The sequence below is a fragment of the Corvus kubaryi genome, unplaced genomic scaffold (assembly GCF_017639235.1).
Source record: "Corvus kubaryi isolate FWS band 111438036 unplaced genomic scaffold, C.kubaryi_AGA036_p1.0 138, whole genome shotgun sequence".
Classification (NCBI taxonomy): Eukaryota; Metazoa; Chordata; class Aves; order Passeriformes; family Corvidae; genus Corvus; species Corvus kubaryi.
Window position 1 is genome coordinate 12,456,503 of NW_024580672.1, and position 13,935 is coordinate 12,470,437.

Genomic DNA, 13,935 nt, shown 5'->3' on the forward strand with positions numbered 1-13,935 from the left:
CAGTCCCTGGTCCTCAGATGAGAATGTTTTATGCATAGATACTCATTGGTATAAGTGCAAGGTAGTCCTAAAGGCTGACTGGTTCAGACCCAACTTAAAGGCTTTGCTGAGGAGTAGCTGTGGTAGAAGCAAGCATGGAACCTCAGTCTCCAAAACCCAACACCTGTGCTGCAATCCTTGGGGCTGGCTTTGCATCTGGAGAAGATGTTTAAATTATGTTCTCAGGTGACTGAGGGGGAGCTGGGCCTGTCCATCTATGATCTCTGCTTCCTGATGTGGCAAATGAGTTATATCTGACAGGTCTCATCAGCTTGTATCCTTTTGTGTGTGTGTAAGTCAGCAAATGGAGGGCCTTGCCTTTCACCTGACATGGTCCCAGTTTTGAAATCTAGTGTTGGAGAGAGACTTATTTTAAGGACAGAAAACTGTGGTTCACTGTTTTATAAGTCTGATTCTATTTATAGCCCTTTTCCTGTTCTGTTCAACTTAGTGAAAGAGTTTTCATCCGGAGTAAATAATGTAACTGTTCCCTCCAGTGGAACTGCAATGATTCACACCTGCGATGGTTCCACTAACCTTAACTCCTCAAAGCAATCAACTCTAACATAATTGCACTCTCATACCCATGTTTCACATCTTGGAGGATACTGCAGCAATTTTATATAACCTGGGATAAGTTCAAACCTGATAAAACTTCTTTAAGGTCACCCTGCTTCTGCTGGGGATGGAGATGATTGGGATTTGATAAAGCTTGATTTCCATATGATTCAAACTTCCTGAGTGCGTAGGGTTTTTGGTAGCACTTTGATGCCACTTTGGTGGCACTGGTGGCTTAGTGTGGTGCCCAGGCTTTGTGGCACCATTACTCCAGTGAGGAGCCCATCGGACGGGTTGGGGTGTTGCTCTCTGGCTGAGCTGCACTGGAGACAGCCGAGTGGAGGGCAGTTTGGAAATAGCCCAGCACCTGCATCTTTCCCTTTGGTGTAATGCTTTGGTGCTGTGGTTAACTGCAAGGATTTCTGGATGGGTTGTGCAGAACTGTGGGCATTCACCCTGTGCTGGTCAGAGTAAGACAGCTGGAGCAGACAGAGGGTAATGGGGAACCACATTGTTTCCTGGGTGCAGGTTGAACTGCATTGGTCGGTTCCTTTTCATCGAAGTCCTGAGTCACCAGACAAGAAGAGATTTGAAAGAAGAAGGGAGTGAATTGACATTATGGCAGTGGATATTTCCTTGCCTTTTCATCTGATTCCTTCATCCACCTCAGGGTCCAGTTGTTTATCACACAGCCCTTTGACTGAACACTCTCTCTTGCCACATTCTTTCCTTGGTGGCTTTGTTGTACAGTGAGGATGTACAATGAATCTTTCCATGGCTGCTGCAGTGACTCTGGCCAAGAACCCATGTCATGGCCCTCTCACCTCCAGGAAGGATTAGAGTGGTCAAGCAAGAGGCAATGAGCCACAGTAAATTGAGCCTGTGATGTACTACAGAGCTCTCTTCTCTAAATCTCCTCCCTTCACTGAGGAAGGCAAAGTGGTTTGGTGATGGATTTCATGGAAAGGGACACCTGAGAGCAACAGCTATTTGAGAAGAGAGGTGTGCTTTATGGAGAGATTATGGTTTTGTTTAAGCTTGCTTGGATGTCAAGATGACAGCTGTATAGAGATTGTGTGGACAAATGAAGTGAGAGCTAATGCTCAGCAAGAGCAATGCCAGCTTCCCAGGGGGTATGGGTTTGCAGAACTACATGAAATCAGATTTCAGAGATCAGCCGTGCTGAAAAGGTATTGACTGAAGATAAAACGCAAGTACTTACCTGCTTGTTTTCTGCAGTGCTTTATTGGTCACTTTTGTTTGGTTTTGCAGTAAGTAAAAGGATCTTTGTATTCTCTCTCAGTCAGGTCTACTCTTTCCAGGCCTGCAGAGGTCATCACTCTTTCCTCATACAGGAAAGGCTGAATTACACAAGAGAAAGCAAGGCTTCATTTTCTGAGTGTGCCAACAAACAACATTTTTCATGATTTGGCCATATCTGCTGTGGACTGATGTGACTCCCTTCATCTCTTGAAGGATTTTTTTCCACATTTCACATTACGGGGTGAGAGAAGAAATGAGGCCAAAGACATGATGTGACCAAGTATTGCCTGCTGTACTGTCCCTGGCAGTGTAGAGGGATCATCTGGTCCCTCAACTGCATTCCTGACCATGGACAGATGCTGCAAAGGGAGCTTTTTCTGTGGGGCCTCTCTGTGGGGCACAGACTCTTCTGTGCCATGGAGGTTCTGAAGGTTTAAGTTGATTTAAATGAAAATCCAAAGGTCAGGAATTCTCCAGAAGGCCCCAGAGTAATCTTCTGAGGAGTCTTTCTGGTGTCATGGATGACCACAGGCATGTGGAGACTGTGACTGTTAGCTGTGGACCACCAATCTGGCAGAGGCTTAGAACGTGAGATCTGCTGGTATCATTCACACCTGGGAGAAGGCAAAGTGGTGGCTCAGGGTGGTAGCAGCAAAATCCTGCCATTGGTGGCAGAGCTGGGCAGTGGCTCAAGGTCTTTTTCCCCTCTTCCCTGTGCTACTTTGCTCTCCTTTCCCTGGGACCAAAAATGTGTTCATGAGGACTGCATCACAGGGCAGAGTCTTGCTTTGTGCAGGGAGGGAGGGAGGGAAGTCTCTGTGGCAGCCTGGAACATGAGACTTCTAGCATCAGGGTTGCTTCACAGTAAGAGCTACAGGGTGTTCTGGGTATCCTATTAGACTGCTAATCCTTGACATGCTCACCTGGGAAGTGCAAGATCCAGCCTATGTTTCTGCATTTGCTGATACCCTCTAAATCCCCTCAGAGCTGAGAAGAAGAGGGTCATGACTCCATTTCCCTTGAAGTCAAAGGAGAACTCCTGCTGACCCCGGTAATTACAGATCAGGTACTCCTTTGTTCTGTACCTGCAATCAGACCTTCCATCTGTTTTTCCATAAAAAGCATCAACTACCTTAGAAAATCCTATCCCTACTCTTGGCAGCTGGGGTCATGCAGGACTCATTAAAGAAAGTAAATATAGGATATGGGCATGCCTGGCAGCGACAGCTTTCTTGTGGTGCCAGCAGGCCCTCTGCCAGGTAACGCTGAACTCCCGGTGAGAGCTCCTCAGAGCACCTTTGGGATGTGTACAGAAGAGTTCTGTGGTGAGATGAAATATTTAAAACCACTTTGGGTTGAAGCGAGGTGGGAGAGCAGCAGCCTCTTTAATCTGTGCACAGCTTTAAGACTGCCTGTGAATCATTGATGAGGAGGGAAGAGTGTTTCTAAAGCTCTGGCAGGTCATTAAACCTGGTGATGGACTCATTAAACAGGGAGCTGCATGGAAAGCCCTGGACAAAAGCACTGGAGTATTTCACATCCATTGCCCGGTGGAGTGCCAGCACTTTTTACCTGGGACTTTCAGGGTATTGTTGCAGCGTATTTTATTAAGAAAGGCAAATGTCTTAGGTCAGTGGATCGTGTTGCATAACAGAAAATGTGCAAAAAGCCTTTTGATCTGTGAGGCAAAAACATAAGAAGACACAATAGTTGGAATTTAGGACTTGTGGTGTTTCTAAACATCTGATTGCATTGCGTCGGGGAATTGGGTCAATCACCACGGACAGATCTTTTACCTGGGACTTAATTGGGCTGGGGAAGGTGGGGGAGTGTTGCAGTGTTAGTGTTCCCATGGCTTCAGTGGAAGAGAAGTAGAAAATGCCACTTTGCCAAGTGGTGTCCTCAAATCCATGTGTTCACAGCTTCTGCTGGCTTCAGTGCCCCACACCATGGGGCTGTTTGACCTCTGCTGTACCTGCTGATCTGTGCCTCAGGCTTTCTCTGACCCACCTGCAAAGACTGTACATGCTGTTCAATGGACTGGATAATTTTCTGGCCATGGCAATGACAAATGCAGTGTCAGATGATCTCTTCAAATGGTTTGAATTTTGTTCTCTTTGGAGAGAATTTTGCTTCTCAGCAAAACTGTGGTGAAGTGCTGGCTGTAGACCTGAGTAAATCCGGCCTTGCTTACAGGCCCTGTACTTAATTTCTGATTGTTAAGTACAGAGACCTAGATACTTGAATGTCGTCAACTGGTTTTGCCTTCTTGGCTTCGGATGGGTTTGCAGGATTTGATTGCTGTACATTTACATAGCTGTGTTCCAAAGCACTGTGCAAATGTCACGCAGAGGAGATGATATCTGCCTTCCTCAGGGGGATGGACATTGTCCCTCAGCTGGAAAGCAGTCAGCAAGTGACCTTTTCTGCAGAAAGCTGCAGCTGTCTGCCCTTGCTTCTGTGGCCCTCAGGAGAGAGTGGGAACAGCTGCAAAGGAAAAGAACCTTCAAATTTGCAATGGGGAGGAGGAGCAAGAGGTTAGCAATGTGGAGGATGCTTCTGGACTGAGAGCTGAGTTCCTCTTCCCTCTGTCTCTTGGTCTGGAGGAGAACAAAAGGAGCTGGAGGCAACTTAGAGGAAGGATTTGTCCGTTGTGGCAGAGGTGTGGGGATTTCTCACTCAGATGAGGCCTTAAGGCTCAGGTAAGTCCATGGGTTGCTTGAAGCCGTAGGTGGTGGCAGGGTGGTGAAAGAAGTCCATTCCCCTTGCTGGGTGTGGTAGCTGCATCTTGATGTTTATAGCTTCTTCTTAAACCTATGTTGGGACATCTTACTTCTAAATGCAATTGCTTCTGGCAGTGTGGAGAGATGATGCTACTTAATATTGCTTCGGAATTCAGAAGAGGAAGTGGAGAAGAATTAAATATGAAGTTCTGCTGCTGCACATAAAGTTATCAGAGATGCTCTAGTTTTGTCCTCAACTAAAGTGTAATTGAGTTTTTCCTTTTGCTTTTTCTTTTTTGTTCGTTGCTTGAAACAAATAAGCTCTCCCTTAAATGAGCTGTTTCCAGAAATCCTGTAAGCAGTGTGCTCATTGGAGGTGGGAAGAGGGGTATGTGCAAGGGTTTGCGAATGCACAATTGGGTATAAGGAGTGCAGTGGGAAAGAACAAATGAATTCTGACACTGTAAGTGAAGATTAAGCAGTGAAGAGAGTGCAGCTTCAGCTGGCAGTTGTTGCATGAACAGCTTGGATATTTCAATAATCAGTTTAAAGATGAGTTTATCAGACTCTTCAAGGTGTGTGGTTGTAGCTCAAAGCCATTGAAAGTCAAGAGAGATTATGATGGTGTGGAGTAAAAATGCATTAATGAGATCTCTTCCATCCGTGTGAGGAGGAGACAGAGTTGGTGTTGTCAGGAGCAGTTTTCTGTTGCTTGTGATCCTTAACTCCTGTTCTAAACTAGGAGCAGGGAATGTTGTTTATCTGTAGAGAGCTCTGACTCTACCTGAAGCTGAACTACCTCTGGATTCTCCTGGTAGTCTGTGGCTCTGCAGTCCCATGAAATCATCCATTTTCTTTCCCCTCCAGTTGAACAAAGTGGCCTGCAGCAGACAGACAGAGACAAGAGCTCATCCTTGCCCAGATGTGCTCTGGCTGGTGAATGTCGCTCCCTCTTAAAGTCAGTGGGGCTGCAAGGAACGGCCCACGTGGCTGTGCTGTCCTGGCTGTCAGATAGAAATCTGCACAAGTTTCATGTTTCAGTGGGGTTGGACTACTGTGTTGTGTGTTTTTCAGTATTTCTACTTGGGCAAGTCCATAGACAATTGCCTTGAGAAGAACAGGCTCCCTTGGGAATCTCTGCCTGGGGATACCCAGAGGCTGTGCTGTCTGTGGCACTCCTCTGCCTGTAATTACAGGCGGCAACTCGGTTAGATGCTGCACTAAGAAATTAATCCTTATTTCCTACTTAATCAAAAACATCTTGTTAGAACGGTTGGTCCATTTTGGGGCTCTGTGGTGTGTGATCCCTCTCTATGATTTCCAGCCCTCAGACTAGAAGGGATTCTGTCCCTTCTGATTTCTCCAGTGTGTAGCCAGTCTTCAGCTGAGATTTTTGGCATCTAGCAAGGGGCAGCCTTGACCTGGGCTACAGTCACCTGTTCCACAGGCAATTACTGCAGCTGCTCTCCATTTCAGCACATGGGGAGGTTGAGACTTGACCTAGAGGGAGGAGCGGTGCTTTGAGATCCAAACCTCTGTCATGGCTGGATGTAGTAATGGTATCAATATGGAACGTGCTCATCTGGGAGTGTTTTTTGTGTTCATGCTTGCCTTTTTACTCTTTACTACTTTACCAGAGGTTGGCATGATCCTTCTGCTAGGAAGGTAAAGGTGCATTTGAAGAGCACCTCTTACTGAGACAGGAGTGAACAGCCAGCCAATCTTCCATCCTGTTGTCTCATGAAAGAAAAAAAAAGTCTGTGTTATATTTCCCCTCTGGAATGACTTTGGTGCATTTGATATTATTCCATAATCATCTGTGTCTTTTTGTCTTACTACTTTCAGCAGATCAATGTAGCAGTCTGAGTTGTCAAATCTAGTGGGACAGCAGAACGTAAAGACAGGTGGAAGGGAAGTTCAGGGGGGAAAAAAATCCCAAAAGAAGGTACCACTTTTTCCTGAATTTAAAGGGCTGAAAGAAAATGCATTTGAAAAGGATGAAATGTCTCAATATATTTTATGTGGCTAGAGGATAAGGAAGAACACGTGCACTTGCTGAATGTGTGCTGGGGGATGGCCTACAAAAGGTTTCTAAGAGCAGCAACATAAAATTAAGAAAAAGGGAAACTGTAAGCTGGAAAGAATAGAAATTCTCCTGAAGAGAGAGATTTAACAATCTGTGGGTAATTTCCTCAAGGGGATGGATAAACTCTCCACTGCTGGGTTTTTTTTTAATTTAACTGGACAAAATAGTAAGAAATATGCTCTAGGAACTAATCTTCTGTCAACTTGATGGATTAATGACCTAATTGGTCCTTTGGTTTCCTTCCATCTCTCATGCCTACTGTTCTGTGAGCAGCAGCTTTTAGTCATTAGGAATAAACTAGGTGAAAGGAATATGTTTCTGGAAATATTCATTTACTTTCAAGGATTTGGTCATTTTCCAGACCTCTTGGCCATGATAAAGCTTTGGTGCTGTAGGAGATAGAATGGGTGTGGAGCTCAGAAGCTACCAAACTAAAACTTGCTTTTTGCTTTGCCTATAAGGCCTTGAGTGGTTTCTGTCTCTTGGATAGGATGTTTTTCTGAGACCTGGCTATTCTTTCAAACCATGGCAATTCACTGTCTCTTCTACATCTGTAGGCTGTTGTGTTCCATCTTGCCCTCTCTGCAGGTTCCTTGGGGGTCCTCCAGGGCACAGGTAGGCAGACAGATGGTTTTTGCACCAGGTCTCATGGGTCTGGACTACCTGGTGAGGCAAACCAGATGGGAAGCTTTGAAAACATCCTTTTCCCTTCCCCATGTGTTTTCCACCTTCCAAGTTTCCTGTGCTGCCTAACTTCCCAAATGTCCCACACGGAAATCAGACGCGTGATCAGGGAAAGAGGGAGGGCATGATGGCTGTATTTTGGTATTCTTGGTTCCTGGAAATTACCTCCTGTGCACTGGAGGAAACTTCAGGATGCTCAAGATACTCGAGAGACCAGAACCTGCCGGTTCATTGAGAGAACATCAAGGTGGATGGGGGTAAGCACAGCAAGATACACAGCTGGGGCTTCCACCTACCTCATTTCATCCCAGTAACAATGAAGATACCATTTTTTTCTTCCCATTCTCCTTGACTTTCCTGTACCACTCTTTTTCTGTACCACTTTTTTGTCTTTTTCTGTACCACTTAGGATATGTGGACCATGGCTACATCTACTGTGCTGCTATGCTCAGGATTTCACGTACTGGGAGAACTGTCTTGCTCTAGCTTCCTTGTCATCTCTTTCCCTTTGTACATCTGCTGGTTAAACAACCTGGCAATAGATGAAACTTTAAATGCATTAGGCATTCATTTACATTTGAAGAGGGAAATAAAATATGCATGACTCACCATAATTCAGATTCACAGGCTGTTTCCACATTACGTTTCTGCAATCAAAATTTGACTTTTTAAAACAGTTTTAATGACTGTAGGTGGTGGTATTTTTTTTTTCTTTTTTTTTGAGGTTTAAATGGTGGAGTTCTCAGGACATTCAGTGAACACTTCCTCATTTGACAGAGGTGATCTCTGGATTTCATGATTTCTTTTCAGAGTCTTCAGGTGAGCTGTGAGCATCATCAGTCCCTCTAACCTGGGGTGGGGTTGCACAGACTGAGCCTTAGTTGGAATTGGTCCCAGGATGTTTTATGTTCCTGAACTCAGCTCAGTCCTAGCGTTTCTCTTATTTTCAATGGCTTCTTTTCTCAAACTGCTTACAGGTGTCTGTTCCTTGGCATGCAGACTTCATTTACTGCTTTTAAATTGGCCAAAACAACATTGGCAAATGCCACTTGAAGCTGCAGCTCCCATAACCCCCTTATGTTTTATCTTTCATTATTTCGGTGTTTACATTATTTGGTGCTGTTCGGTATTACCCAATTGTAAAATACCAGAAGGAAATGGCAGTGGAGTGGAACCAGTTCAGGCTAATCTTAAAATCATTGGTATAAAGAGCACAAACCTTATGCTGAAAGGAGATTTCTGCAGACTGTATGCTTAGCTTTCTCAGTGCAGCACAGGATTTCTGCGTGTATGAGAAGGGATGTGATTGCACACGTGAAGACTAGTGCAGATCTTGGAGTCCTTTGAGAGAAGCAGTAGTGAAGTTTGTAGGTAGTGAAGATGTGCTGGAGGGAGATGAAGCTGGTGAAGGAGTGATCTGTTAATATCAAATGCCAGAAGATTAGAAGAATAAGTGTCTTCTGAAAAAAAAAAAGGACTGGAGTCACTTGAAGGGGAATGGCCACTGTGCTGTGTGTCTGTTTCCTTTGGCCCCTTGCACTTAATGAATGCCCTTGGAATAGCAGCTCTGCTACTGAACTGAAGTGAGTTGTGCACCATGCTGGTTCGTTTTGTGTGCCCTGCGGACAGAGAATGAAAATGCTAATGCCTGATTTATGTGTCAAGCCAGCACAGCTACATTACCTGGCTGAGCTGCACAGTGCGCCTGTGGAATAGAGATTGCATCTCCCCAGGGTACAGTGCTTCTCACCCTGACCCCTCTGCTTTGCTGGGGTCGTTCCAGCTACTCCTTCTGGAAGGGGAAGCATCCTGTGTGCTGCTTCGGTGATGCTCAAGAAGAGGGGGGAAAAACTCCCTGTGCTCAGCTGCTGACCAACAACCAGGATGCAGCATTATTAGTCGTGGATGTCCCTGGGCTGAAAGTACCTGCTGAACTGGGAATCCAGGGAGGTGACAGAAAGTCACTCTGGGCAAATTTATAGCAATCATTTCCCCAATAATGTGAATATGGCAAATTTGGAGTTCATATTTTCTTTTGGAAGGTTATACCATGTTTGTGGGTTTCCCTTCTGGATTCTGCTAAGGTCTGACTGAGCAGGGATGAGGTAGAGGAGATGTAAAGAGGCTAAATCAGAACTGTGAGCATAAGAGAGGGGGGACAGTTTGACTTGAAAATCAGATCATTTTTCTTTTCCTGGCTTTTGTGTTTAGCTGTTCTCAGCAGCAGCCAAAGGCGGATCTTTTATGCTGGAGCTGGACTCTATTCTGAGCTTTCTACTGTTTCTGGGTCTGTGTGTGGGTGCTGCCTCTTGGAAATGCTTCTGGGACACAGCCAGCTGTGGGCTGAGTCTTCAAGCTGTGTAGGCTTGTGGTGCAGGGGCAATAGTACATGAGATACAAGCACATGGTGTGAGTACCATATGGATAATGGCTATTTATTAATATTCCCTGTTCTCTGGCTGCCATTTGACAAACACAACAGCTGGAATGCCCTATAAAGAAATTCAAATAACTTCTTGGAATGGAGACATTCACTAGTTCTGTGAAGATTTTGTAGAAGGCACATTACCTACAAGGGTATGCTGTTTGCCACAGATCCTTATCTCTTAGAGTTTTATTTCTGTTGTTGATTCATGTGAGGCTTAGGAAGGCCATGTGTAACCCAGCAGGGGGTTGTCAACTTTATCATGATGGCAAGGTGTGGCAGCAGGATAAAAGTCAAGAATTATCTTCTGTATTGATTTAATGTAACCTCTATTCAGCAGAGAGCACAGTTAAATGCAGACACACAGCTCTTCTTGGCTGTGTGGTCCTTCTATTCCCTAACATGGGTGATAGTGAATAGGAATATAAATCCTAACTGCCAGGGTGCTTCCTCTTTTGAACCTGTGCCATTGTGTCATGTTCTTAAAAGTTCTTTTGTGTCTCAGTTAGAAATCCCAGTTTTGGGAGTTTCGTTCACCTGTAAATTAACAGGTTGCAGGAGAAGGGAATAGCTACAAAATGTCTTTTTTTTTTGTGTCATGAGATGTTCTCTGCTGTGCTCAGTCACCACCCAGGGTTAAGTGGTAGACTTGCTCCCAGCTGAGCTGAAATGGGACAAGCACTGCACAGAGCTTTTTAATCAAGCAGATGATCTTGGTATCAGTGTTGGGATGTTATGTTTTGAAGCTCCTCAGTTTTATTTCCTAATACCCTTATCATGTCTGTCCCTGAAAAAGTGCTGTGGTGTGTTTGGAAGTGGCATGGTGCTTTTTGTGATCTTAAGTGTGCCTATTAAAACAAAAAAAGGCCATATTGAAAATCCATTTTCTCCTTGCAGGTCTTGAGCAATTTTGTAAGATATAATAAGATGAGCAATCTGGTTCTGGCAGTGAAAAGAACAGATGCCAAGCTATAATTTCCCTTACCAGAAAATGCTGTGGAGTCACTTTGTGTTGTAGAAAGAAGAATCTGTGTTATTAATAGAGGACAGTTAAAACTCAGAGTCCTGAGAGCACACACTTCATCTGGTCTGTCCCATATGGAGGATGGTAGGCAGGGACACATCCTGGCCTGCCAGGAGAGAGGCTACAACATCTTGGAGTGCATGAGGTTGTCCATACCCTGACTTAGCAGCAGAAACTGCTGGATAACACATCCGATAACACTAAGGGGCTGTGTTTCTGACTATAGGAACTATTTCTATATTTTTTTGAAGGCCAGCCTCCATGGAAAATGGCAAAGCAAAGCTGGCGTTACCCAATTGCACTGAACTGGTAACTGTGGGGCCCTTTTCACACTTCTCAGATGAACAGATTCAAGGAATTGGCAAAAAAAAGTCTTAAGAATGCTGAAATTTGCCTTTGTGAATATGTACTTTTTCTTATCTCCAGAAATATTCTGGATGTGTTGTCATCCCCACCTCCTTGCCAAGGTCAGACACCAACAAGCTTCTGGAACAATACATCTGCCCACTTATTCCACAGATACAGACGTGCAGCACTGGTGGTTGGTGCTGAGTCACAGGGGTAAATTCACACCTGAATTTACTATATTTTAATATACAGTATTAGCTAGCAAGGGCTAGCAAGCCCTAACTTGTTTAAGCAGTTTGCAACTTGTTCCCTATTCTGTCCAGCTTTCTTCTTATTATGATTGTGTTAAGCGTTGGGTCACAACTAACCTGTTTTTCTGCAGGCTGTCGCAGAGATAACATTGCACTCTCAGCATCATCAGATTTGTTCATCTTCATTAACTGATGGGCTTATGCTTTTCTTTCCTCTCTTCTTTTAATGTATTTATAGAACCTCCTTTGTTGCCTTTATGTCCTTGTTAGTTGTAATTCAACTTGTGCCTTAGCCTTCCTGATTTATCCCTGCATGCTTACGCTAGTCCTTTATACTTTTGAGTTGCTTGTCCTTGTTCCCACCTTCTATACAGGTGTTTTTTGATTGTTCAGCCTTTAAAGTGCTCCTAATGTAACCATATTGGTTTCAAGCTATGTTCACTAGCTTTGCTCTGTACCAGGATAGGCTGCTATTGTGCTTTTTTACAGTCCCTTTCAGCACTACCATATCCCCTGCATTCCTCCCTACCTTAGATTATCTTCCCAAGAGACCATCCCTCACAGTTCTGAATGTGTTCAAGTCTGATTTTTTTTTTTTTAAGTCCACATTATGTCCTCATTCTCCTCATTCTCCTTTCCCTTCCTCTGCTGTCTTATGATCACTTTCATCTGCATTGCTTTCCACCTTTCAGTCCTTAACAGTTTCTCCTTATTGAAATCAAATCTAAATTCCCACTACTTACTATAGTTTATCTCAGCTTTTAAACAAAGACTTGTCACCATCACAAAGAACTTAGACTCTCTGTTTCATACTGTGCTGTTTTCAGTAACCAATGTCCTCCAGAAAATGCGGTATTTCTGCTATTTACCCAGAAAAGACTCATCCATGTGCTTCTCTCTGGATAATTCTCTTCTTCCCACTTTTTCTCGAACAAGACATCTGGAATAGGACCTAAAATTTCTTCTGTTTCTGAGTTTCAAGCAAGCATTTCTGCCGTGAATTGCAGCACCCATTCCCTTTTTCTGTTGTTATTCCCCCAAATATGTGCATTTATAGCTTCCTTTTTTTTTTTTCTGTGTTCTTATTTCTTATAGCATCATTTGAAGTAGGCAAAAATTCTGAAGTTAGAGACCAAGTAAGTAAAATCAGAATAGGAACCTTTATAATCGCAGCCAGAAATTGGTTTTTCCTTCACAATGGGCTTTGAGCTACTGTGAAACATCACTGCTCATTATTGGGATCCAATACAAAAGCTGGTAAACTAAAGCTGGTGTATTATAGCTTTGCTTTAAATGCTGTCTGCCCCTCTCCTTAACAGGCTTTATCAGAGAATGTATTTACTGTGTCATTTCAGGGCTCTCCTCTGATACTACTTAAAAATAATAGGATGAGAAGAAGTGGCCTTATGTTGCACAGGTGAAGTTTAGATTGGATATTAGGAAAAATTTCTTCACAGAAAGGGTATGGAGCACTGGAAGAGGCTGCCCAGGAAAATGGTTCACCAGTTTGAGGTATTTGGAAGAGATGAAGATGTAGTGCTTAGGAATGTGGTTTGGTGCTGGACTTGACAGTGTTAGTTTTACAGTTGGATTTGATCTTAAAGGTCTTTTCCAACCTAAATGATCCTGTTTCTTCAGAGCAGAGTTACCTGGCCAGAGTTACCTTCCCAGTTACCTGGGAATCAAGAGACCACATTAATTCTCATTTGTCTATCCCTCACAGGATCTGCAGTCTGGCCTCTCTTGGCTTTCTGTTAAAATAGTCATTCCCTTTCCCAGAGAAGGTGTATTTGCAAGCTTGGCTGGTCTCAGGTGACATGGGTGCCACTGATTTAATAGCAGGAACAGGTAAATGTGGATGTGAAAGGGGACAAGCATTTTCAGTAGTACTGATGCACAGTTAAATTAAGAAACAGTACAGTGATGCCTTTTCCTGGTCTTAAAATCCAGAATCATACACGGTTAGAAGGGAAAAGGGATTTTACCTTGGTATTTATTTTAAGGACCCTTAGGTGCACACGTCCAGGTCATGTGCATCGAGATGTACCCCACTCCAGTGTGTGTGTCTCCCCCCAACATTGGGTATAACATTATAGGTTTTACTAATTAGCATATCTATCAAAGATTCCCCAGTGAGAGGCTGGAGTGAGCCCCCCTCCCCAAGGAGCCTTCCCCTGGTTCTATCTCAGGTTACAGAATGTGTTCTGGAGAGGACCTTGGGGTCTCGGGCACACTGATCCCTAGCTACAAAGTTTCTAAAATGTTTAGTCTCTTAGCTTGACAAACAAGTCCAAGAATGTAGGCAAAAAGCACTAAGAATACAGAAGTTGTAAAAAGGTATAACAGGGGTATAAAAGAAAAAGGCAAAAAATCTTCATGGCATCAACAGATGCAAAGCAATATTTTTTATTGGACTTACAAACCTCTGCAATATTTGATCTATCCATAAGTGCTGTCCACCATCACTGGACCTATTAGCTTGATCCCATTACTTTTGAAAGCCCCTTTTTTCTTTTTCTTTTTTTTTTTTTTTT

General features: G+C 43.8%; 1 protein-coding gene across 1 annotated transcript in view; it reads left to right on the top strand.

Annotated features, from left to right (window-relative positions):
• Positions 1 to 3,064: 3,064 nt before the first annotated feature.
• Positions 3,065 to 13,935, top strand: part of SORCS3 (sortilin related VPS10 domain containing receptor 3) — a 118,745-nt gene continuing 107,874 nt past the window's right edge. The window contains exons 1-3 of the mRNA XM_042018508.1: positions 3,065 to 3,119; positions 7,763 to 7,813; positions 12,497 to 12,537. Of these exons, the coding sequence (XP_041874442.1) occupies positions 3,065 to 3,119; positions 7,763 to 7,813; positions 12,497 to 12,537 (147 nt within the window). The remainder of the gene's footprint in view (positions 3,120 to 7,762; positions 7,814 to 12,496; positions 12,538 to 13,935) is intronic.